The sequence below is a fragment of the Loxodonta africana genome, chromosome 18 (assembly GCF_030014295.1).
Source record: "Loxodonta africana isolate mLoxAfr1 chromosome 18, mLoxAfr1.hap2, whole genome shotgun sequence".
Classification (NCBI taxonomy): domain Eukaryota; kingdom Metazoa; phylum Chordata; class Mammalia; order Proboscidea; family Elephantidae; genus Loxodonta; species Loxodonta africana.
Genome location: NC_087359.1, coordinates 40,161,424 through 40,186,535, shown reverse-complemented (window position 1 = coordinate 40,186,535; position 25,112 = coordinate 40,161,424). Strand labels below are relative to the sequence as shown.

Below are 25,112 nucleotides of genomic sequence, written 5' to 3'. Positions count from 1 at the left end.
CCACCGCAGGAGTGAAGGCCAGGCTCAAACTCTGGCCTGTTCCCTCAACTAATGAAGGTTCTGGCAACAGCACGACCCGCCACATAGAATTCGGGGCTGATTTATGGTGGGACTGGCACAGGATACTGGTTATACATGAATTGGCTACAAGCTCAGTGAGGGAGGAGGGGAGACAATTTCTTTCTCAGAGCGTGAGTGTGTGTGTGTGTGTGTGTGTGTGTGTGTGTGTGTGTGTGGCTGGGGAGCACTCTAGAGGAGGTGCTGATATCAAGTGGAGATAGGAGATTAGGAAAAACAGCTATGGGACGTGGGGTCTGGAGACCCCATGATGGACCACCGGCAACCCCCAATGTGGTTTTGTAATCAAAAGCCAGTTATTGTGTGCCTTGGACCTTGAAGGGCCGCCTGGACTGGGGTGGGCGGGGGGGTCCCACCCCTTGTATGGGTGAAGGAGGTGGCTGAGATACAGGAAGGAAGGATTGGGGGCAAAAGTCCCCTCCTCCCTGAGACACTGCCCTTCATCTTTGCTGGCTGAGCAACTGTGGGCAACTAACCTGTTATTTCTGAGCCTTGCTTTGGGCCCACAGGACTGCAGTAAGGTTTAAACGGGACAGTGGAGGCCAGGGTGTTGTAACACTGTAAAATGCTGAGAAGAGGTAAAGGTTATTTGGTTTGTGGTGGTGTTATAACCAGGCTAAGGGTTTCCCATTTCAGCGCAATATCCCTATGACTGCTCTATCCACTATGACAGCCACAAGCCCTAAGCGGCTACCAAGCACATGAAAGGTGGCGAGTCCGGACTGAGATGTGCTGCGAGTGTAAAATACACACTGGATTCCAAACTTGGTATGAAAAAAAGAAGGTAAAATGTCTCTAATCATTTTTATATCGACTACATGTTGAAATGAGCATAAACCCATTGCTGCCAAGTTGATTCTGACTCCTATCGACCCTATAGGACAAAGTAGAACCACCCCATAGGGTTTCCAAGGCTGTAATCTTTACGGAAGCAGACTCCACACCTTCCTCCTGCACAGCAGGATAGTGGGTTTGAGCCACCTACCTTTTGGTTAGCAGCGGAGTGCTTAACCACTGCGCCACCAGGGCTCCTTGAAATGAGCATAGTTTAAATATATTGAGCTAAATAAAATAGGTTTTGTAATCTAAAATATATGTAAGTATAAGATATTTGCATTATTTAAATATAATATACTTAGATGATATATATAAAATATAATTTACCCTGTTTCTTTTTTTTTTTTAATGTGGCTACTAAAAAGCTTTTAATTACACATGTGGCTCACATTATATTGTTTTATGATAATGTACTGTTAAGAGGCATAGACTGTTATTATCCCTATTATACAGTAAAGGAAAAGGAGGCACAGAGAGATTAAGCAACTTGCCCCAAATCACACAGCTAACACAGGTATAGGCATCTCAAGGCTTTAGACTCAATAAGACTCATCTTGAAAGGCCTCTTGGCTCTTCCCTGATGTACAGCTCAAAGGCTGGGGATATAAAACCAGGGGTGTCCAGGTCAGCTCTGGAGAGGAGCCAAGAAAGGCCTGGAGAGCTCATTTCTCCCACGCCTCAACTACTGGCCAGATGGCATCCATCTTGGAAAATGAGCACTGAAGCTAGTCCTTCCTTTTACCTGCTCCACAGGTTCTGCCCAGAGCTCCCCTCCCCAGGCCAAGCATAGCCCTGACAACCTCACACGGACATAGGACTTTGGAATCTCCCCAGCTTTGTTCAAATCTCAGGCATGCCTTCTCCCAGCTGTGTGACTTTGGCCAAGCCCTTTATCCTCTCTGAGCCTCAGTTTCTTGATCTGTAAATGGGATCATGGACTACCTCTGGGGCTTGTGTGAAGAGTCAGTAAGGTAGTGCCCGGTGCCTGGCACATAGAACATGCTTCATACAAAATAACACCTCCACACACACACTGCTGCAATTCCCAGCAGTTCCCCAGGACCTGCCTCCTCCCAGCTGTTACCTGAGATTCTCCCCACCCTCGGAGCACTGGAAGTCAAGGCCCGCTGGCTGGGAGCTCACAAACGTCCGCAGGTGGGACAGCTCCAAGGCCTGCCACATGTCTTCCTCTGAGTAGTTGCCATAGGGGTCCAGGTTCATACGCAGGGTTCCTGAGAACAGGATGGGATCCTGTGGACACAACAAGACCCCAGAAGTAGGCAGCTCAGGCCCCAGGAGCCATGGGCCCTGGGTCAGGGTAAAGGAGAGGGACTGAGGTCACCCTTTGCCACTCTGTCCAAAGCCATCCGGGGCAGAGGCAGCAGCCAAGCAGGTAGAAAAACTGCCTGTGGGGAAGCGATAAACCTCAGCTTTACCAGTCACAAAGTCCTCTGCTAAAGCAGGAACTGCAGCCACTAATCTGACTCCAAAGTGTCCAGTTGGCAGAAAAAATACCCCAGAGGAGGCCGAAAAAGTGAAATATAATTCAGAGCTATGCAAAAAGGAGACCAGGGTAGAACATCTCAGGGAATGGGGCCCTTGGAGGGGGTTCCTGTGGCTTTGCCCCACTTGCCCTCGCAGGATGTCACGGGGCAGGGTCCGACTGGATCACCATACACCTGACCCTTCCAGATCTGCGACTATGGTGGCTCCTCTGTGACTGTGCTCCCTGCTGCCCACCCCCCAGCCTCAATCCTCAAGCTACAGAACTAGGGGTAGGCCTGCCCCCAGGGCCATTGGTCAGTGTGGCCAGTGCATGCCGGGCTCATACCTGAGGGATGATGGTCAGCTGAGAACGCAAGTCATGGAGCCCAATGTCCGCCACATTGAGGCTGTCAATGAGTATTTCACCCTCCGCTGCCTCCAGGATGCGGAACAGGCAGAGGGTCATGGACGACTTGCCGGCCCCTGTGCGCCCCACAATTCCCACCTGGAGGGGATGGGCGAGGGGGCTGTCAGGGGGAGACTGAGGAGTCAGAAGGGGCTGGGAGAGCTCAGGGAAGAGAGGGCATCCCCAGGACTCCCCTAGAGAGGCCAAGCAGAGGTCTGAGCTAGACACTGGCTCTCTCAAAGACCCACACTCCCCCTGAGGGCTGTGGCAGCACCCCCTCCCAGCACAAGTACGCACCCCATCACCCACCCCATGGTACCTTCTCACCACCATGCACACACAGACTCAGGTTCTTCAATACCAGGTCCAGGCCTGGCCGGTAGCGCACAGAGTAATTCCGGAACTCCACCTTACCATGTAGGGGCCAGCCCTCCGGGGGCCGGCTGCCCTCCACCACCCAGGGGGCCTGAACATAAGAGGTTCAACATTAAGGCGGCATCTCTTCCCCAGCCTGGTCCTCTCCGACTTTCAGCCTCCCTCTTCCCTGAGCGCCCTTAATCCTCACCCATTGTGGTCCCTGGGGGAGGGCCCCTAGCCTCCCATGGTCCAACATTGCAGCCTAACACATTCTTTATCCCTCAGTGGTTACTCTAAAGTGTCCCTCTTCTGCCCCCTCTACTTCGACCTTGTGCCCTGTATTCCCGAGGTCCCTCATTCCTGCCTGCCCCAGCACCTCCTTTCATCCCCTTTCTCCACTCATTAGTGAGTGGCTACTCTGTGCAGACTCTGGGGACACAATGGGGAACAAGACACAGTGCTTGTCCCCATAAAACTCATACTTTAGTAGGGGGAGACGCACAATCAACAAATAAGAACATCTCTAGGTGATGATACACAGGGATGAAAAGTGCTTGGTGCTGCTGCTCTACACAGGGTGGTTAGGGAAGACTTCTTGGAGGAGGTGATAGTTGAGTCAAGTCCTGATGGAGGTGAGGGCACAAGCCAAGTGGATATCTGAAGGAAGGGCATTCAAGGCAGAGGGAACAGCCAGTGCAAATGCTCCTGAGTGTGTGTGTTCTGGAGCACAGTGAGGAAGGCAAGAGGGAGGGAATTGAGGTATGGGTGGCGTCATCATGTAGGGCCTTGAAGGTCATTTGAAGGACTATGTTTATTTACTCTGAGTAAGATGCAGAGAGCCCTTAGAGGGCTGTGTGCAGAGGAGTGATGTGATTTGGTGTGTTTTTGAAGGATCCCTTTGACTGCTATGAGGAAAATAGATTGGGAGTGGGGAGGGAGGGTAGAAGTAGAGAGATCAGTGAAAAAGCTGTTGCAATAATCTGGGCATGAGATGATGGTGGCTTCCAGGCAGGACCAGTCACATAATTTGCAGGGCCCAGTGCAAAATGAAAATGCGAGACCCTTTGTTTAAAAATTATTAATGATTATAAGGTGGCAACAGCAGAGCATTAAACCAAGCACAAAGTCTTTGCAAGCCATGGGGCCCTTCTAAGAGTGGGGTCCTGTGTGACTGCACAGGTCACATACTCATGAGCCAGCCCTGCTTTGAGGCAGGGGAAGCCAGGACACCTGCGATCAGAAAGCAAAGCAAATATAGACCTCTGTCTCTTGAGGAAGTGTTCAAGAAAAGAGAGGGTAGCGGGGCGGAGGGTGGAATATTTTAGGATAAGAAGAGAGGATTGTGTGTATAGACAGGGGACAACTGGAATGGTAGATATGGAGAATGGGGGCAGTAGTGGCTCAGTGGTAGAACTCTCACCTTCCATGCAGGAGACCTGGGTTCAATTCCCGGCCAGTGGACCTCATGTGCAGCCACCACTCGTCTGTTAGTGGAGGCTTGTGTGTTGCTATAATGCTGCACAGGTTTCAGCAGAGTTTCCAGATTAAGACAGACTAGGAACTAGGAAGAAAGGCCTGGCAATCTACTTCCAAAAAACCCAGTCTACGAAAACTCTGTGGAGAATTACTCAACATTTTGATCAAAGATTCTATAGAAAAATCCTGTTCAAAAGGGGGGGAAATGCAGAATGGAATTTCAAAATTGCATGGAGCTCAGACTTTCTGGAGTCATTGAGGCTGGATGTGTCCCTAAAACTACTGCCCTGAGATAATTTTTAAACCTTAAACCAAAAATACTCCATGAAAATATTCCCTTTAAACTATAGTTTAGCTTAACTAGTAAAGAATGTCTGCCTCGAGCCTTGTGCTCTTTTAAGAACTATTCATATGGAATCAAACTGACAACAGCAACTCGAAAGATTAGATAGGAAACTTAGGGGGCAGTGAGTTTACATTAATGGGGAGAAACAATTTGGAAAAGGAGAGTGAGAATGGTGGCACAACTTGAAAAATGTAATCAATGTCACTAAATTGTACATGTAGAAATCGTTGAATTGGTGTTATGTTCTGCCGTGTATAGTCTCAACAACAATAACAAAATAAAATTAAATTAAAAAATAAGAAAACCCTGTGGAGCAGAATGGTCCCATCCCATTGTGCATGGGGTTGCCATGAGTTGGGGGCTGACTCGACCCCAGTTAACAACAACAGACATGAGGAGAGAGAATATGAAGTCCAGAGAGGGGAGGAGGATGATATGTGATGCCTGGGGAGGATGGTGGCCACAGGGGTGGAGAGGCCAGACCTGGAGGAATGATGGGCTGGGGGAGCGTGTGATCGAGCCTGACTGACAGCGCAAGAACAAGGGTTCTAGAATCCATGAGACGAGAGTTACAAGAGGGAGGAAGGGGTCATGTCATCTGAGTGTCACGGAGAGGTTGAGTTAGATGAGGACAGAAAAGTGTCCTCTAGATTTGGGGCCAGGGAGGTCACTGGAGAGCGTGTTTAGTGGAGTGAGGGGAACAGAAACCAGACTGCAGCAGGCAGAGGAGGGAAAGGGAAATGAGGACGTGGAGAGAACTGAACACTTGGTGTTCCCTCTGCTGGAATCCCCTTTCCCCAGATATCCACTCAGCTTGTGCCCTCACCTTTATCAGGATTTGACTCAAATATCATCTCCTCCAGGAAGTATTCCCTGACCACCCTATACAGAGCAGCAGGGCCAAGCACTTCTCATCCCTGAGTAGCGTCACCTCTTTATGTAACAGAGATGTGTTTATTTGTTGACTGCGTGTCTCCCTCTACTAGAGTATGAGGATCATGGGGAAATGAGGATGTAGATTCTTCATGACTAGCATTCCAATTTTTAAGCAAGCTTTATGATGAAGTAGAGAAGAGGACGGGGCAGTAGGTGACGTGGAGTGTAGTAGAAAGGGAGGACTTGTCTGGGTTGTCTGGAATGAGAGATATGATAGCACATGTTTACAGGTGGATGGGAATCACCCAACAGAGGAGGCAAGGCTTATGATACAGGACATCAAGGGCATAACTGAGGAAGTCAAGTCCTTGAATTGTCATGAGACAAAGCAGAGGGCCTGGATTTTGAAACAAGGAGGGACATTTCCTGTTAAAAGAGGGAGATGCAGGCGGGCTTGAAGGTCTGGAGGCAGAAAGGTTACAGAAACTCACATCTTACGACTTATTTTCTCATTAAGTGGCAAGCAAGGTCCACAGCTGACCACGAGAGAGCAGGAGATGTGGGGTTTGAGGAGAGAGAATGTTTGGAACGGCTCTCTCTGAGAGTGGAACGCACGCTTATTGGGAAGGCTGAGTGGGAATGCCCAGGGGCGATGTGTGGTTATAATATTTGAAGTAAAATTAGTGATTTTCTCCAGCAATGCTTTAGCTGCTCAGTGCAGACATGAAGAGGGTAGACAGGCTCACCTGTGCTTGGGGTCTTGTAGGTGAGCACAACTGAGAGACAGAAGGACAAGGGAATTGAGGGCATTTGTGTTGATGGAACTTAGAATCTAGGCTGGATGGGAGGGAGGTTAAGCTAGAAGGACCTGATGGACAGAGACAAAGGCAGTGTCCCAGGATTGGGCCTCTCCATGAGGACAAAGTACTGTACCAGTGGATAACCTGGGACACGGGGACTGGCAGGGATGGGAAAGGGTGATCTGAAAGTGGGTCCTCTGGCATCGAGACCTCAGAGATGGCGCAGCTTCTGGCATGAAGAGGTCTTGGGTGAGGCTATGGGAGGGGGTGGGTACAGAAAAGTGGAGGACAACTCCCTTTCCCCAACAAAGGCCATGCCACCCCACCTCTGATCCTTCAACCAGTCTGTTTGAATGGAATTCTCACCTTCCCACTGCCCCACTTCTCCCCACCCCAACATTTTTCCCTCTTTTTTGTTAAATTGTTTTATTGTGCTTTAGGTAAAAGTTTACAGAATGAATTAGTTTCTCATTAAACAATTAATACACAAATTGTTTTGTGACATTGGCTGCCAACCCCACAATGTAGCAGCACTTTCCCCCAACATCTTATCTAGTTTATCAAAACTCACCTATCCTTCAAGTGTCACCTGCCTTCCAGGTTACCCCAGCTGAATGATGCCCTCTTATTTGCCCTCTTTGGGTGCACCAACCTGAGCTCTTGCCAGCCACCGCAGAGCCTTCAGATTGTCTTAACTCTCTCACTGCAGCAGAATCTGCTGGAGGGCAGACTCTGTCTTGCTCAACTCTGAACCCTTTACAGCTCAGAGCATAAAGCTGGACCTCTGGTGAATGTGCAACAAGGGCTGAGTAGATGGATGAATGAAGGAATGAAGACTGAACAGTGGCCTAGAGGTGGCAGGCCACAAAGTCCCCTTCCCCATGTATTCCAGGTTCATCCCGGTACCCACCTCAGTCTCTGTCTTGGTATACTCCTTGACTCTTTCCACAGCCACAATATTAGACTCCAAGTCTGACATCATTCGTACCATCCAATTCAGAGCAAATGTCACCTGATCAAAGGGACTGGGTCACATGAAGGGAGAGTCCTCCCCCCTCCCCCACAATGATTTTAGGAAGAGATCAGGTCCCTTTTCTCCTGCTGCTATTCCATTTATGACCCCAGGTGGGCCTGGACAAGCCCACAGATGTGCCACCTGGTGCTCTACCACAACTATGCGCCAGATGGTGATGATTCAGACTTAACCAAGGACCACCTAGCCCACTGTTTTGCAAACTTTAATATGCGTTGGACTTCCCTGGGAATCTTGTTAAAATGCAGCTTGTGATTCAGTAGGTAGGGTGAGACCTGATATTCTGCATTTCCCACAAAGTCCCAGGTGATGGTGATGCAGCTGGTCCATGGACCACACTTTGGGTATCAAGGAGTCTTGATAGAAATGCAGAATCCCAGGCCCCACCCCAGGCCTGCTGAATCAGAATCTGAGTACTACTAAGATCCCTGGGTGATTCATAGATGCATTAAGTCAGAGAAAGCCAGTCTGCCTGGATTGAACTGCTCCTATAGGGTCTCTATGAGTCAGAATCGACTCAACGGCAGTGGGTTTGGTTTAGGTTTTTATTTACCAAATCACTCAAGACTGCAGCCACCTGAGACACTGAAAATGTGATCTGCTTTGTAAAATTCCTATGTGCAGGACGACACTTTTTCACAGCACAGGCTGGTAGCAGCATATAATCTGCCTGACCTCCTGCACAAGTTTGTGTCCCCAGGTCACCTTCTCTGAACTTTCTCTACAGGTATGTAAACACGAGAGGTATTTTATCCCTACACTCCACTGTTTCAGGAGCTTGGCTGGATGATCTTCTACACCTTGCCCACAGCCGGGTCACGTTCTCTTTGTTCTTTGAGGCCAAGTTCAAGATAATTTCTCCGACACCCCAAGGAGAGAAACTCCCCTGGGTTCTTCTCACACCGTTTTGTTCCTCCCTCCACGAAGTCCTACATACACTGTACTGTGATCCTTGCTGGTGCTAGTGTCTCCCCACACTCAACTGCCAGCTCCTTGGGAGCAGAGCCTAGGGCTTGTCCCCACAATAGGCAGAGAGAAGCACTCAGGAAATGCTTGTGACGCCTGTGCGGCCTCTCCCCCACTGGTGGCCCTGCCCTGGGGCCCAGGCCCCTCTGTACCTGCAGGGCATAGGACACAGAAAGGCCCACCAGCCCAGGACTCAGGCTGCTTCTCCCAGTCACGGCAAAGAATGCAGCAAAGAGCACAACGCAGGTCCCCACAAACTCCACTCGGATTCCCAGCCACCTGTAGGGGACCAGACAAGGAGGACATGGGGCAGGTGCAGGAAGGGGGCAGTGCTCTGTTTAGGGGGAAGGAGGGGTAGGACCCAGAACACCAGGGTCTCCCCAGCAAAGACCCTGGTGGGAGCTCTTGAAGAAGCAGGGGTGGGGGAGGGGGCTTCTGACCGGTTGGAGATGATATAGGCGTAGCAGCTCTTCTGGTTGATGTCCACCTTAGCGTGACTGATGGCCACAAAGTCCTGGGTGCGGCCGTAGGCCCGGATGACACTGGCACCAGTCACCGTCTCCGAAAAGTGGGAGTAAATGGGTGAGCGACTGACCGATTCCAGTCGCTTCAGTTGTCTCGAGGTGGCCACGTAGAAACGCTGACAGGCATGGGAGAAGGAGCTTGGGGTCAGGGCCGTGGGACTCCCAATTCAGTCCTGCACTCCCTTTGAACCCACCCATTTCCCTGGAGCCTCCTTCCAGCCAGCTCCATTCCCGCCATCTGAGATCTTACTACCACCCCCTGCCCTCAAGGACCTACAGCTCAGGGTCCTAATGTGGCTCCATGAACTCATTCTGCCGTTTCCCTCTGTTAGATCTGCTGGTTCTTCCAGACTACATCCTCCATGAAGCCTTTCTGATTCCCTGGTCAGAATGGCCCCCTCACCCTCTGTGGGACAGAGGAAGACCTTGCTTGACCTCCTCAGTCAGTGAATATGCCTACCTCCACTTAGGGGCCCTAGTAATGTGCTCACAGTCAACTGTTCTTGCAAAATTTGCAAAAATCAGGTAATTTCATATTCTTTTCCTTAAAGAGCCCCTCTTGTGCATTGTTTAAACTTCAGCCCCATAAAAACATAGTTCTGCCTCCAGTTTCCTGTTTTCTACTCTGTGGGCCCCAAGATGGCCAGAGCTGTACAGGTGTATGGTCTCCAGACATAGGCGCTGAGCTTCTGTCTGCCTTGTGGATTACCTGCATCAACTGTTTAACTAATTGCAGAACAGGAGCTCAGCGACTCTGAATGCCTTTTGCCGTTAGCTGTAGCTTCATGTTATCAACCCAGATATGTTACAGACATACATGCGTATCTATAAACATATGCACATATACGTTTAGATATGTATAAAAAGTCGGGAAGTATACTACGTCCCCAACTATTTAACAATGTTTTCTTTAAAAATAGCCAATAGGCCAGCGTAGCAGGGGTGGAAGTTTGGGGACCGTGGCTTCAGGGTACATATAAGTCAATTGGCATAACGAAATCTATTAAGAAAACATTCTGCATCCCACTTTGAAGAGTGGCATCTGGGGTCTTAAACGCTAGCAAGTGGCCATCTAAGATGCATCAATTGGTCTCAACCCACCTGGAGCAAAGGAGAATGAAGAACAACAAGGACACAGGGTAATTATGAGCCCAAGAGACCGAAAGGGCCACGTAAACCAGAGACTACATCAGCCTGAGACCAGAAGAACTAGATGGTGCCTGGCTACAACCGGTGACTGCCCTGACAGGGAATACAACAAAGAAATCCTGAGGGAGCAGGAGAGCAGTGGGATGCAGACCCCAAATTCTCATAAAAAGACCGGACTTAATGGTGTAACTGAGACTAGAATGACCCTGGAGGTCATGGTCCCCAGACCTTCTGTTAGCCCAAGATAGGAATCATTCCTAAAGCTAACTCTTCAGACAGGGATTGGACTGGGCTATGGGATAGACGGAAACCCTGGTGGCCTAGTGGTTAAGTGCTACGGCTCCTAACCAAAGGGTCGGCAGTTCAAATCTGCCAGGCGTTCCTTGGAAACTCTACGGGGCAGTTCTACTCTGTCCTATAGGGTTGCTATGAGTCAGAATCAACTTGACGGCACTGGGATGGGAAAAACAATGATACTGGTGAAGAATGAGCTTCTTGGATCAAGTAGACACATGAAACTAAGTTGGCATCTCCTGTCTGAATGGGAAGATGAGAGGGTAGAATAGGTCAGAAGCTAGCCGGACTCAAAAAGAAATAGGAGAGGAGTGTGCCGATTCATTAGGGGGAGAGCAATTAGGAGTATATAGCAAGGTGTTTATAAATTTTTTTATGAGAGTCCGACTTGATCTGTAAACTTTCACTTAAAGCACAATAAAAATTAAAAAAAAAAAAATAGCCAACAGGAAGAAGTCCCAGGGACAGTCACAGAGGATACGATTTATACGACTATCTCATTTTATCCTTGCAACAACCCTATGAGGTGGGTTCTATGATTATCACTCTTTTAAAGGTGAGGAAAACCAGTTTCAAAGAGGTGAAGTTAACTGACTACTGCCTCTAACAGAAAGGTCCGGGGCTGGAACTCACCGGCCGCTCCGCGGGAGAAGGTGTGGCGGTCTGATTTCGTACAGATTTCAGCCAAGGAAACCCAATGGGGCAGTTCTACTCTGTCCTATAGGGTCGCTATGGTCGGAATCGCTTCAGTGCAGTGGGTTTGGCCGGTTTTGCCCCTACTAAAATCCCGCTGCGCGAATTGGGACTAAACCGCCCCAAGCCTCAGCTCCTCTCACCAGCCCATAAGACAGCCCCTCCCACTGAGAAGCCTCGCCCCAGAAGCCCACCTCCCAAGCCCTCGAGGGCCACACCCACCAGAGCCACGCCCCCAGCAGCCACTCTCTGGCCACGCCCTCCCTCCGGCCACGCCCGCTTGTGAGGCACACCTGCACATAGATGTAGAGCGCAGCCAGAGGCAAGATGACCACCGCAAAGACTGGAGTGCTGGTCACGATGACCACAAGGGTGGAGACAGAGTTGAAGAAGACACCGAGCAGCACCTGAATGGTGGGGGCCAGGACCTCATCGATGACGTAGATGTCCTTGGAGAAGCGGTTGAGGATACGGCCCGAGGGTGTCGTGTCGAAGAAGGACTGTGGTGAGCGCATCTTGTTGTGCAGCAACGCCTGGTGCAGCGATCTAGCCGCCTGGACACCGCCCACCGCCATCAGGAAGGCGGACAGCATCACCAGGAGCCCTGGTGGGGGAGGCAGAAGGCGGGCTCGCTTACCTGGGCTAGGGGGAGGGGATGGAGGGGCAGGATTGGAGGCAGGGGGAAGGCTAGGCTGAGCTAGGGGGGCACTGGGGCAGGGCTATGGCTGTGATGGTGGAGGGAGGCTCAGAGGCAGGGGCAAGATTTGCAGGACCCCAAAGCCCAGAGGAAACCCTGATGGCGTAGTGGGTAAGTGCCACGGCTGCTAACCAAGAGATCTGCAGTTCAAATCCACTACGCGCGCTTTGAAAACTATGGAGCAGCTATTTCTAGTCCGTTCTAGTCCGTCCTATAGGGTCGCTATAAGATCGAAATCAGCTCGACGGCAACGGATTTGGTTTTTGGTTTTTTTAAGCCCAGAGATATAAGGACTGGTGGAGGCTCTTCCTGGCTCTCCCCTAAGCCAGCGCTTCCAACCCTTATTTCCAACCCAGAGACACTGAATCAGAATCTACATTTTAACAAGAGTCCCAGCTGATTCTTATGTATAATACATTTTGAGAACCACTGCTGTGCTAGCGGAGACCTGGTTGCCCAGTGGTTAAATGTTCGGCTGCTAACCAAAAGGTCAGTAGTTTAAGTCCACCAGCCACTCCTTGGAAACCCTATGGGGCAGTTCTGCTCTTTCCTGTAGGGTCCCTATGAGTTGGAATTGACTCCACGGCAATGGTTTTGGGTTTTTGGGTTTTTTTTTACTTTACTAGTGGTTCTCAGAATTAGTCCCTAACCAGCAGCATTAGCACCACCTGAGAAATTGTTTGAAATGCAAATCATCAGCAAGCATTAGAACCAGAACAAACTGAATTGGTTTAAAACCCTGCCCCAGGCTCACCTTGCAGCATTCCCAAACTGGCATAGACTCCCAGCCTCAGGGTGGTGTTGTTCTGCTGGCCGTCAACCACAGCCTCGTTGGTCCAGGCACTGAGCCATATGTTGGCCCCGATGGAGGCTGCACTTTGACCCATGTTCAGTAGACAAATGAACAGCATGGTACAGAGCCCCATTGCCTTGGTGTAATCCCAGAACACGCTCATCTTTATCTAAAGCCAGTGGGTGGGAGCAGAGGACTGCTATCAGCTCCAGGACTCCTGGGGGGCATCCACCCTCTCCAGCCCTCCTCAGCCATTCCACTCACAGTGCCCATCTCTGCCTTCTCCTCCTGGATCAGTGTCCCATTCGCCTTTGTCTCTGTAGGTGGGGTCACCTTCTCTGCTGGGCCCAGGCGTCTCCGGGACACAGACCACCCTGGGCCTTCCCCTTCTGAGGACATGGTGCTCATCTGTCTGAGGAGGTAGCCAGTCAGGCCCGGAGGAGAGGCCTCTGACATACCCACAGCACAGAGTCCCAGGAAGAGGCTTCAGGCTGCAGCCAGAGGCCCAGGGGAGTGTCAGGGAGAATGCTCACCTGCACCCCACCTGGAATGGGCCTGGGGAGCCCTGATGCAGCCTCCTGCATGGGTGGGGGGCTGGGAGCTATCAGGAGCTCACCTCATAAACTGCTTCTGGACCTCATATGTGATGGGCTCATTATCTGTCAGGTCAGTGTGGTTGCTGAGTGTGTCTTCGATCAGCAGTACCTCTTCATCCCCTGCATCCTCCAAGGCTTCAGAGGGGTGGGGAGAAGGAGACAGAGGTTGGCTAGCTCACCCTGTAAGCCCCTGGAATCCCCCATCCCCACTCCAGTGAAGATGCCTGAATGGACAAGCATGAGGGAAAAAGAGAAGATTGAAAGGGCAGAAAGGAAGATAGGTTAGACAATAAGAAAAACTTCCCATCAAGGACAATGGAGAAAGGGACTCAAATATAAGGGCTAGGAGCTTGGGTCTGGAGTCAGACTGGCTGAGCTTAAATCCCACTTCCTTGCTGCCTAACCTTAGACATGTTGCTTAGCATCTCTGAGCAGGAGTTTCCTCAAATGCAAGATGGGCACAATAATCAACCTCACAGCGTCATTGTGAGGATTAAAGGAAAGAACTTGTGTCAAGTGCCTAGCACCGGGTACCTTGTTGCTGTTGTCAGGTGCTGTCAAGTTGGTTCAACTCACAGCAACCTTACGTACAACAGAATGAAACACAGCCTGGTCTTGCGCCATCCTCACAATCATTGCTGTCTTTGAGCCCATTGTTGCAGTCATTATGTCAATCTATCTCATTGAAGGTCTCCCTCTTTTTTGCTGACTCTCTACCAAGCATGATGTCTGTCATGGATTGAATTATGTTCCCCCCAAAACTGTGTGTATCAATTTGGTTAGACTGTGATTCCCAGTACTATGTGGTTGTCCTCCATTTTGTGATTGTAATTTTATGTTGAGAGGATTAGAGTGGGATTGTAACACCACCCTTGCTCAGGTCACCTCCTTGACCCAAGGTAAAGGAAGTTTCCCTGGGGTGGGTCCTGCACCACCTTATATCTTTCAAGGAAAGGGAATCAATCGGAGAGTTGGGGACCTCATACCACCAAGAAAGCAGCACCTGGAGCAGAGCATGTCCTTTGGACACCGGCTTCCTGTGCCTGAGAGGCTTCTCGACCATGGGAAGATTGAGGACAAGGACCTTCCTCTAGAGCCAACAGAAAGAGAAAGCCTTCCCCTGGAGCCGACGCCCTGAATTTGGACTTTTAGCCTACTTAAATTTATGAGGAAATAAATTTATCTTTGTTAAAGCCATCCACTTGTAGTACTTCTGTTATGGCAGCACTAGATGACTAAGACAATGTCTTTCTCCAGTGATTGGTCCCTCCTGATGACATGTCCAAAGTAAGTGAAATGAAGTTTCACTACCCTTGCTTCTAAGGAGCATTCTGGACGTACTACTATGTATACCAAAAAAACCAAACTCATTGCCATCAAGTCGGTTCTGACTCAGCGACCCTATAGGACAGAGTAGAACTGCCCCATAGGGTTTTCAAGGCTGTGATCTTTACAGAAGCAGACTGCCACATCTTTCTCCTGTGGAGGGGCTGGTGGGTTCAAACCACTGACCTTTCAGTTAGCAGCTGAGTGCTTAACCACTGCACCATCAGGACTCCCTACTAAACCCTACTACATATACCAAAAAAATAAACCCGTTGCCATTGAGTCAATTCTAACTCATAGCAACCCTATAGGACAGGGTAGAACCACCCCACAGGGTTTCCAAGGAGCAGCTAGTGGATTCGACCGTTTGGTTAGCAGCCTGAGCTCTTAACCACTGCACTGCCAGGGCTCCCTACTACATCTAAAAAAAAAAAAAAAAAAACTACATCTAGCACTTAGTAATTGCTTTGTTAAGGAGCTCTAGTAGCTCAGTGGTTAAGCACTCAACTGCTAACTGAAAAGTTGACAGCTGGAACTCACCCAGAGGCCCTGCAGGAGAAAAACCTATCGGACAGTTCTAGTCTGTCACATGGGGTCACTATGAGTCAAAAATTAACTCCACACACAGAACAGCAACAACGAATGAATGCTTTGTTAGCTGTATATATGGCAGTAGGAGAGAAGACCTAGGGAAAGATCTGTGAATCAGCCCAGAGTTTGGGATTGGGGAGCTGAGGAAGTCCTGTGGGCCCAGAAACTTCACTATGCTCCTGAGAGCAGAGACTTTTTTATGCTTGTTCACTGTCATGTCTCCATGCCAGAGCAGATCCTGGAACATAGTAATTGTTCAATCAATATTTGTAGACAAATAAATGACTTTGCCAAGAACTTGAACATTTACCAAGAAATTTATCTGTGAAACGGCTCTGCCATATAAGTTGGGCATATGGGAAAACTAAGGCTCCAAGACCTGAGCTGTTGATCCAAGGCCCACCAGTAAGGGAAGAGGTGGGACTTGACTTCTGGTGGTATCTAGCTGTCACACAGGTAGTCCCAGAGCCTCCCTGTATAACAGTGAGACCATCCAGAGACACTCAGACCAGAGACAGGGGAGGGTCAGGAGGGCACAGGAATATGTGGGCCAGGGATGTTGGATACCGGTCTTGCTAGCCTCCGGGTGCCTCTCATCCTCGTCAGGTGCGTAGTTGCGGATGAATTCGGCAAAGGGGCCGTTGTGTTGCAGCAGGGCTGGGTAGGAGCCAGCTTCAGACACCTGCCCATCAGCTAGTACTATGATGAAGTCCATCTGGGGTAGGAAGCTGATTCCATGTGTCACCAGCACCCGTGTCTGAGGAGCAGGCAACAGTCTCTCGTCCCCTGAGCCCTCAGCATACCCCCCCCCCCGGCACAGGCGGGGGCCATGGAGTTAGTGTGGGGTGCCCGTGTGTCAGGGAGCACGGGCAGGCACACCGGGGCCTCATCCCACTCTTGCTGCAGCCTGCTCAGTGCCCCTGGGGTAGGGTGCCCTCCAAGGGTGCCCTCTGCTGCCCACCCCCTCTCCTGTTTCTCAGGCCTCCCACACCTCCAGATCTCCCTACCAGTTTCTCCTAGGACCCTCAATCTCAACTCACCCCCTTAGCCTCCCACAGGCCTCACCTTGCGGGCCAGCACACCCTCTGGCCCGATGACTTGGTCAAAAATATGCTTGGCCACGTGGGAGTCCACAGCTGACAGGGGGTCATCCAGCAAAAAAATGTCAGCGTCACTGTAAACGGCTCGGGCCAGGCTGATCCGCTGCCGCTGGCCCCCGGACAGGTTAATGCCCTGGAGGGAGAAAGGGAGTGGGTACTGGGTGGGAGGGAGCCCAGACAGGCACAGGGGGGACAAGGGGCTGTTCACTGACATCAAGCAAGGCAGCCCTCGGAATCACATTTCATATGCCTGATCCTGTCCCCTTAAAGCAGCCTTGGAGGGAGGGGGAGTGGCTGTCAGAGTCCTCCCAGGCAGGCGAGGGCAGCCTCCCTCCCTGCTCTGCTCCCCTCTCCTGCCTGCCTGGGAGCCTGCCCCAGGGGCACTGCGTTCCCTGCCTGCCACCTTCATACTCTGGGAGGCTGGAAAGCCCCAGAAGGCCCTCAATAGGCCTGTTAATCTCTCATCACCTATATAATTCGCAAACAGCCTTTACAACAATTATCCCATTTGGTGCTCGCATCAGTCCTTCCAAGGAGGTACCGTTAGCCCACTTTCTAGATGAAGAAATTAGAGCCCAAAATGTTAACAGCTTTGTCCAAGGTGCTGGGCCATTAAGGGAAAAAGAGAGAAAGGGAACTCAGGTCTGATGGCTCCCGGCATCAGCCCCAGAAGTCATCCACCCTCAGATTATTCAGCTGCCAAAGGCGAGGTAAGCTCCCGCCTTAAATTCATGGCTGGGGGTGGGGGTGGGGGTGGTGGGGGTAAGGAATGAGATATGTAGAGGCAGGGGTGGGCCCAGAGAGCAGACTCCAGAAGTAAAGGCTACTCTTCCTCCACCAGCTTCCCTTATTCCCTCTAGAACAGGTCCCTGCTCTGTAGGGTGCCCTAAGAAACTGAGCCTTGGGCAAAGCAGATGAGGGGTGGGGGCTAGAGCTACTGGGGAAAGGCTGAGGGACCCACCTGCAGCTGTGGTGGCTGAGGCATGTGAGTGCCCCCGAATTCCTGCATTCAACCTACAGTCTTTGGGGAGTGCCTTCTATGTTGTTGTTATTGTGTGCTGTTAATTCCAACTCATAGCGACCCCATATGACAGAGTAGAACTGCCCCATGGAGTTTTCTTGGTTCTAATCTTTATGGAAGTAAATTGCCAGTTCTTTCTCCTGTGGAACTACTGGGGGGTTTGAACCGCCAGCCTTTCGGTTAGTAGCTGAGCACTTAACCATTGCGCCACTAGAGGTCCTTGCCTACTGTGTGCTGGGCACTAAATTAGGTGTGTGTTTGTGAGCTACACGAGAACAGAGGTTTTAGTCTGGTGTGTTCACTGCTGTAGAATATTTCTGGGCACACGAAAAAAGAAAAAAACCCCGCTGCTGTTGAGTCGATTGCGACTCCTGGTGACTCCGTGTGTTACAGAGTAGAGCTGCTCCACAGGGTTTTTTGGCTGTAATCTTTACAGAAGCAGATCACCGGGCCTTTCTTCCATGGAGCCACTTGGTGGGTTCCAACATTTTGTGCCACCCAGGGACCTTATGCCTGGCACACGGTAGGTGCTTCCTAAAAAGCTGATGAGTGGATGAACAGATGAACAACACAATCCTCTTCCTTAGCTGTTGAGATTCAGCTAAAAAATGATACTTCTCCTTAGGCAGACCCCCCTGTCGGCATCCTCCCTGCACTCTGCCCAGAGCACTCTACAACCCCTACTTATTCATAAGCCAGGGTCCCCCAGTAATAGATCTATTTCCCCAGTGCCAGGCATGATGTTCGTGAATGTGTGCATGAATGAATGAATGGATGGATGGATGAATAAATGCATACATAGACTGGGCTGGGTTGAAGAGGGCAGTGGTATGCATGGCTCCCCAGGGATGGGAGAGGACATTGTACCTTCTCTCCAATCTCCGTCTGGTCCCCACCAGGCAACACCTCCAGGTCGGCTACCAGGGCACAGGCCTCCAAAGTCTGTTGGTAGCGTTTGGGGTCCAGGGCTTGCCCAAATAGCACGTTTTCTTGAAGAGTGGCATTCTGGATCCACGCCTGCTGGGGCACGTAGGCCACAGAGCCCTGGCCACAGAAGAAGGTTACCTTGGGGTTCACCCAAGGCCTGACCAAGCCTCATGCCCTTCCCTGGAGCCCCTGCCCTTCTCACCTTCACATACACCTTGCCTTCCAGCTTCTCCATCTCCCCCAGCAGGGCAGACACCAGGGAGGACTTCCCACAGCCCACAGGCCCCACCACAGCCACCAGTGCCCCTTTTGTCACCTGGATGTCTAGGCTGAGGGCAAGGAGAGCAGGAACCCTGTCAGAGGCAGGATCTGGAGGGCAGGTTTTCTGTTCCCAACCCTCCACCTGGACACTCAAGCCTCCCTGCATCCAGTCACCACCCTGGCAAGCCAAGGCTTTTCCTGCAACCAGGCCAAAGACTTGGGGTGGGTGCTTCTATTGATCTGACACTGGGCCCACTTTAAGCAGCTGAGAAGGGATTGGGAGAAGCTGGTACCTGTGCAGGATGGGGGGCAGGTCCTGGGCCCAGGTAAAGGTGCCATTGTCTACGGTGATGGCATAGCCTGGGAGACCAAGGTGTACAGGGTCAGGGAGCCCTGGGGATGGGGAAGCAGGGCAGGGAGGCTTGGGGAGGTGGGGGGCAGGAAGCCTGGGCAATGGGGAAGGGACCCCTAGGGGGATAAAAGGAAGGATAGGTGTAGGAAGCCTTGGGGCAAAGGGCAAGAGGGAAAGGGTGGGGAAGCTTGGGGGCAGGGGTGAAGGGGCAGGAAGCCCTGGGGGCAGGGGAAGGGAGCCCCAGGATCCCAGGAGAGAGAAGAGCAGAGAGTCTGGGAGAGGAGAAGGGGGCATAGAGTTAAAGCACATGTGAAAAGAGAAAGGAGAGGAGTCCCAAGAGAAAAATTAGGCCACTTGGAACAGAGGACTTTCTGGAGCACAGCCTGGGGTAAGGACAGCCCAGGTAGAGCCTCTCCATACCTGGGGGGATGGTCTTTCTTTCAACACACTCATTGTCAAGTTCATCTTGGCTCAGGAAATGCTGGATCCGTTTCAGAGACACACTGGTCTGAAGGGGGGTGTGAGTCAGCCCTGGAGGGAGCCGTTTTCCTACCTTCTCCACTCCTTTACTCCTGCCTGGTCTGCAACATCCTGAGCTAGGCAAGGGGCCCTAGGGGTCCCTCCCATGGTGGAATCTTCTATGGCACTCACAAAGATAAGGGCAGATTGGTAAGAGGAGGCTGTTTCCAGAAGTCAGGTTTTCAGAGACCCTACCTGACCTCCTCTAACCCCAAATGACCCCTGGCCCTAATGACCTCATTCACCCTTGAATAGTTCTCCACAATCCCAAATGGGCCTCCCCTGATTTCAGAAACTCACCCTGATCCTGGCCCTAAGTGACCCTGCCCTGACCCCAACAATCTGCCCTAAGTCCAGCAGATCCGCAGCCCCACCCAGTGTCACCTGGGCTATATTGCTGATGAGCTGGGACAGCATGTTGAGGGGCACCTTTAAGATATTGAACAGGGTCAAGGACACAAAGGCTTTCTCGGCGTCGAGCACGTTCTTCCGGTCCACAGACACGTACACCCCAAGGGTGATCAGGGTTACCTGGGCAGTGGTGGGGGGTGGGGGGTGGGGTGTCAGAGCAGCATCCCCTGGTCTCCAGCCATACTGAGGGGCCTGGAGGTCTGGGCTGGCCAAGCAGGAGGCAGGAGCCCAGCCCTGGGGTGGAGAGCCTCACCAGGAAGGGGGTGCAGATCCAGATGAAGCTGGATATGGCATGCAGGTAGGTAGCCTTGCGCAGCAGCCGGAGCTCGCCCTGTCGGATGCTTTCCACCTGCTCAGAGAAGCTGGGCTCCCAGGCATACAGCTTCAGCACCTTGATGCCACTCAAGATCTCGCTCATCAGCTTGATGCGAGAGTCCTTGAGTTTCATTTGCTCCACCTGCGTGGTGGAAAGAGTGGCAGTGGCATGCCCTGCTCCCCTTCCCAGACCTCCTACCCATGGGGGCTCACACATTCTGACCCTTTCAGACTGCTCACCTTCCGTCTCCTCCCTGCCGGTGCCTGCACTGTGACCTCTGCCTGACAAAAGCCAGCTCCAACCTCAATGCCACCATCACTGACCCTCCCGGGAAGTGTCCTCGGCCCCTGAGTTTCTACAGCATATTGTACTTTCCTTTTATTCTTTGCATACATGCTTCCTCCTTTGGCAGTGAATGTCCTGAGGATAGGGATCGGTTCTAATTTATCTTCGTTCCACAGGCCCTAACCCAGGATCTGATACCAGTTGCCAGTTGAGTCAACTCCAATTCATGTGTGTCAGAGTAGAACTGCACTCCACAGGGTTTTCGGTGGCTGATTTTTCAGAAGTAGATCACCGGGCCTTTCTTTCGAGGTACCTCTGAGTGGATTTGAACCTCCAACCTTTCAGTTAGCAACGGAGCCTGTTAACCGTTTGCACCACCCAGGGACTCCCAGGGCCTAGTGCATCAAGTTAATTCATTCATTCAACCCCTATTTATTGAGTGCCTGCTATGTGCCAGGCCCTGTGCTAGACATGATGAATATAATAATAAACAATTCAGAGACGGTCTCAGCCATTAGGAAGCTGGCAGTCTGACAGGGGAGGCAGACATTAAGTAAATTACCCGAATACATGCTTAATTATAAATTATTACGGGTGCTTTGGAGGGAAATAACAGGGTATTGTGAGAGAATAATGGAGTGGGGGCAGGGGAATGAACTTAGACTGGATAGTCAGGGTGGGGCTCTTGAGGAAATGACATTTATGCTGAGAGGTGAGGGAAGGGAAGTAGTGAGGTAGGCAAGGGGGTGGGGAGGTGAAGAGCATTCCTGGCAGACGGAACAGTGGGTGGGGTGGCCCAGAGGCACAAAGAGCTTGGTGCTTTGGAGAAAAGAAATGGCCAGACTGGCTGAAACTTGGCCATACCCCATGAAGTAAGGGCTTCAAAAGCAAGTAGAGGCCTGGTGAGAGGTCTCAGAGAGCTTGGCATTTATTCCATGTGCAGTGGGAAGCTACTGAAGACTTCAATAAGCGTTTGCAAATGACAGAATGACTATTAACACTCTGCATAGTGTGGTGGGAAAAGCTCTCATTAGACCAGAGGACGCAGCTTCAAGTCCCTGCTCTGCCTGACTCTGCACTGCCATACACTTTCTGGGCCTTGGTTCCTCAGCTGCAAAGGAGAATGTTCCTAGGACCGTTTCAGGTTTGTTGCAAGGACGGAGTGAGCTAAGGCTGTGGAACTGGCTGATATCCATCCATACTCAATAAACAGGGTAATTGAGAGGACCCCAGGTAAATGAATGGCCTCCCCTAGGCACATGGCCAGCTGCAATTCTGATGGCACCCACCTGGAAGGCCCGCAACTTCATGGCCACAGCTCCATTGAGTGGAATCAGCAAGACCAGCAGAGCCACTCCAGCCAGGACAGAGGGACCCAGGTTCTGAGGAGGCACGTGTTGATAGATAAGACAGACAGACAACCAGAGTCAGTAGACAGAACCCACCAGACAGATAGGCGTATTGCCTGAAACATGGGGATGGGCAGGAAGCAAAAAGACAGCAGTCAGCCAAACAAACAGAGAAAAGCGGACATGCACAGAAAGCTAGAACGACCAAATCATTTGCAGAAGCAGCTGGCCCATCAGATAATGACAACAGACGGTGGTGACAGATAAGGACACACAAGCAGAAAGATGTCCAGACACACAGGAAGGCAACTACAGACAGACAGACAATGACAGCCAGAGTCACACCCATCCTGCCTCCAAGTCCTGCTCTCCTTCCCTGGGCCGTGTGGGAAGGATAACTGCAAAGGCTGGAGAGACTCAGTTGCAGACACCGGCGTCCTCGTTGTCAATGCTAGGGAAGCTCTCGTGCCCATTATACAGCCCTCTGCTGACCCTTCTCTGCTGTTCATCCCTTCTGCAGCAAGGTCAGAGGAAGAAGGCAGAGGTCTTTGAAAGTCACCTGCCAGAGGAAGTAGATTGCCAGGCTGATCTGTAGGGGTGCTGCCCACAACAGGTTGAGGTAAGGGGCAAGGTCCATGAAGCGCTGGGCGTCCACTGACATGAGGTTGACAATTTCTCCCACAGTGGACTCACGCTTGACTGAATTGGTAATGACCAGAGCCTGCAAGGGAACAGCAGAGTGATGGACAAGGCACATGAGCCTCTTCAAACTTTACAGGGGCTCCTGCCCGTGTTCCAGCTGACCTTCTTGTAGATGACACCTATGATCGCTGTTCGTAACCTCAACCCCATCACAAAGATGTAGTAGTAATACTGGTTCAGGATCACGGTCTGCATCACGGAGCACACAAACATCAGCCCTGCCACCATGAAGCCCCACCAGGTCGGGGCCGAGGGGTTTGAAATAAACTTGATCAGGATGCTGCAAGGGAGGAGAGAGGCATGAGGACGGGGAGTGCTCCCCCAGGTGCTCCCTGCACAGCCGCCCTACCCTTCTACTCTCAACCTCTACTCCGCCCTCTGCCTCAGCAATCTCTCAGGTGGAGCTGCTGCTCCTCTACGCCCAGCATCGCCCAGGCCAGGGGGGCTGCCCAGTGCTGCCTCAAGACCATGACCCCTCCAACCTGGTTCCCTTCTGCCTCGACCTCCTTCTCTATCCATGTGTGCCCCTCCACCCACTGCTCTCAATACTCTTTCACCACCAGCCTTGCCTGCCTGCCTTTCTCACCTTCTTGAAACACATGCAGGAAGAAATGCCATGTGCCCATTTATTTGACTTTCCTGTACCTTCTCCTGGACTGCTGAGGGCCCTAAAGGCTGTTGCATGACCACAGGACTCTTGTCCCTCCCTCCATCTTCTCCCATATCAGCATCTCCCCAGTGCTGCTGAGTGACCTTCTCCAGGGCCCTAATCTACCTCCTCTCCCATGGAGGCCTGTCCCCACTCACCCCTCTCAGCAGCTGATCTGTCTTCCCACTTAACCACCTGTTGAGAACTCCTTCAGCCACGAACTTCCCTCCAAACTCACTCCTCTTCTTTCTTCTTACTCAGAAGAGAGGGTGTCCCTCTGTCTTTCCCAGCCTGATCCCACCCCTGAACCCTGGATCCCATCCGCCTCCCTCACTGCCCCTCTTTCTCCTGATCTTCAATATCTTCATTACCATTGCCTACTCTGTGCCACCACCTATTGACATAATCAAGCCTCTTCCAGGTTGGGATAAATCCCCCCTCAACTCCATGAAGCCCTCCAGCCATAGACATAGCCAGGCTGCCCCTTCTGTTGTGGGTTGAATTGTGTCCCCCAGAGAGGTATGTTCAACTCCTAATCCCTGGTACCTGTGAGTGTGACCTTATTTGGAAAAGGGTCTTTGTAGATAGATGCAATCAAGTTAAGATCAGGTCATACTGGATTAGGGTGAGCCAATCCTATCATGACTGACTGGTATCCTTATAAAAGAAAGGAGAGGGAGATTTATACACAGAGATGCAGATACACACACACAGAGAGAGAGAGAGGAAAACACCACGTGAAGATGGAAGCAGAGATTGGAGTGAGGCACCTACAAGCCAAAGAATGTCAAGGATTGCCAGCAACTACTAGAAGCTAGGAGAGAAGCATGAACAGATTCTCCCTCAGAGGCCCTAGAGGGAACCAGCCCTGCCAACACCTTGATTTTGAACTTCTGGCTTCCAGAACTGTGAGAAGATAAATTTTCATTTTAAGCCTCCCAGTTTGTGGTAATTTGCTGCAGAAGCTCTAGGAAATGAATTCACCTTCCTTTATAACAAACATGTTTCTAGATCATCATGGGCCCAGCCTCCACTACAGACCTCTGCTCTCAGACTGTGCCCCTCTGTGGAGGCCTCTGTTCTTGACAAGTCACTAACAAACTCGGGGGACTCTATGACTGGCTGATTTTTTTCACTGGGAAGCCTTCTCTGCCTCTGGTCCACATCGCCACACACTCGTGACATTCTTCCAGGAGTCAGTCCCCCTGCTGACCCTTTCCTGTCAGAATCCCCTAGGGCTCAGTGTGGGGCCCACTTCCTTGGCATGTGCTCTCTGTGAGAGCTTAGCCAGGTGTGGAACTCTGACTTCCAGGAGGATGGCTCCGAAAATGCCATCTCCAGCTCTCTGGGAATTTTTCCTTGCACCTCTAGCTCAACATGGCCAAGACTGACCTCACCACCTTACCCCCTCACCCCTCAGCAAGCCTCCTTAAGGCTTGAGGTAATCATCTCATCAAGAGACTCTTCTTCCTTCAGTTACCCAGTGACCTTCCCCCTCCCTGCCACACACCCATCTCTTGAATGGCTCCTTGATCCTTATTTCATTCCTGGCCTGGGCTCTTACCTGACCGGGTTGGCTCGCTTCCATCTGGCCTTTCTGCCCTGCATCCCCCACGCTGCTGACAGGGAGATCCTTTTGGAATGCAAACAAGGCATCCCTCCCAGGCATAAAATCTTTCAAAGATATCCTTAGCTCTTCCTCTCTTGTTTTCTGTGCCTACCCCTTCCTCTGGGCACCAATTTCTCCAGCATTGAGAGATGCTTGGAGTTCCTGAGTCATGCTGTTTCAGGCCTTTGTGACTTGGTCTGGCTACACTTTCCCCTCCTTCTTCACCTAGTTAACGCCCACTTGGCCTTCCCAACTAATCTCCTTAGCTGGTGAATGTGCCCTGCCCCT

General features: G+C 51.3%; 1 protein-coding gene across 1 annotated transcript in view; it reads right to left on the bottom strand.

Moving 5' to 3' along the window:
* Positions 1 to 25,112, bottom strand: part of ABCC3 (ATP binding cassette subfamily C member 3) — a 50,526-nt gene that overhangs the window by 6,399 nt on the left and 19,015 nt on the right. Inside the window, exons 10-30 of the mRNA XM_023553386.2 lie at positions 22,669 to 22,846; positions 22,424 to 22,585; positions 21,805 to 21,897; positions 20,168 to 20,371; positions 19,888 to 20,034; positions 19,405 to 19,492; positions 18,926 to 18,992; positions 18,574 to 18,700; positions 18,312 to 18,488; positions 16,389 to 16,556; positions 15,891 to 16,080; positions 13,427 to 13,541; positions 13,075 to 13,222; positions 12,772 to 12,979; positions 11,614 to 11,924; positions 9,101 to 9,300; positions 8,813 to 8,939; positions 7,572 to 7,673; positions 3,126 to 3,272; positions 2,747 to 2,905; positions 2,000 to 2,166 (exon numbers count right to left, since the gene is read on the bottom strand). Coding sequence (XP_023409154.1) covers positions 2,000 to 2,166; positions 2,747 to 2,905; positions 3,126 to 3,272; positions 7,572 to 7,673; positions 8,813 to 8,939; positions 9,101 to 9,300; positions 11,614 to 11,924; positions 12,772 to 12,979; positions 13,075 to 13,222; positions 13,427 to 13,541; positions 15,891 to 16,080; positions 16,389 to 16,556; positions 18,312 to 18,488; positions 18,574 to 18,700; positions 18,926 to 18,992; positions 19,405 to 19,492; positions 19,888 to 20,034; positions 20,168 to 20,371; positions 21,805 to 21,897; positions 22,424 to 22,585; positions 22,669 to 22,846 — 3,285 coding nt within the window. The remainder of the gene's footprint in view (positions 1 to 1,999; positions 2,167 to 2,746; positions 2,906 to 3,125; positions 3,273 to 7,571; positions 7,674 to 8,812; positions 8,940 to 9,100; positions 9,301 to 11,613; positions 11,925 to 12,771; positions 12,980 to 13,074; positions 13,223 to 13,426; positions 13,542 to 15,890; positions 16,081 to 16,388; positions 16,557 to 18,311; positions 18,489 to 18,573; positions 18,701 to 18,925; positions 18,993 to 19,404; positions 19,493 to 19,887; positions 20,035 to 20,167; positions 20,372 to 21,804; positions 21,898 to 22,423; positions 22,586 to 22,668; positions 22,847 to 25,112) is intronic.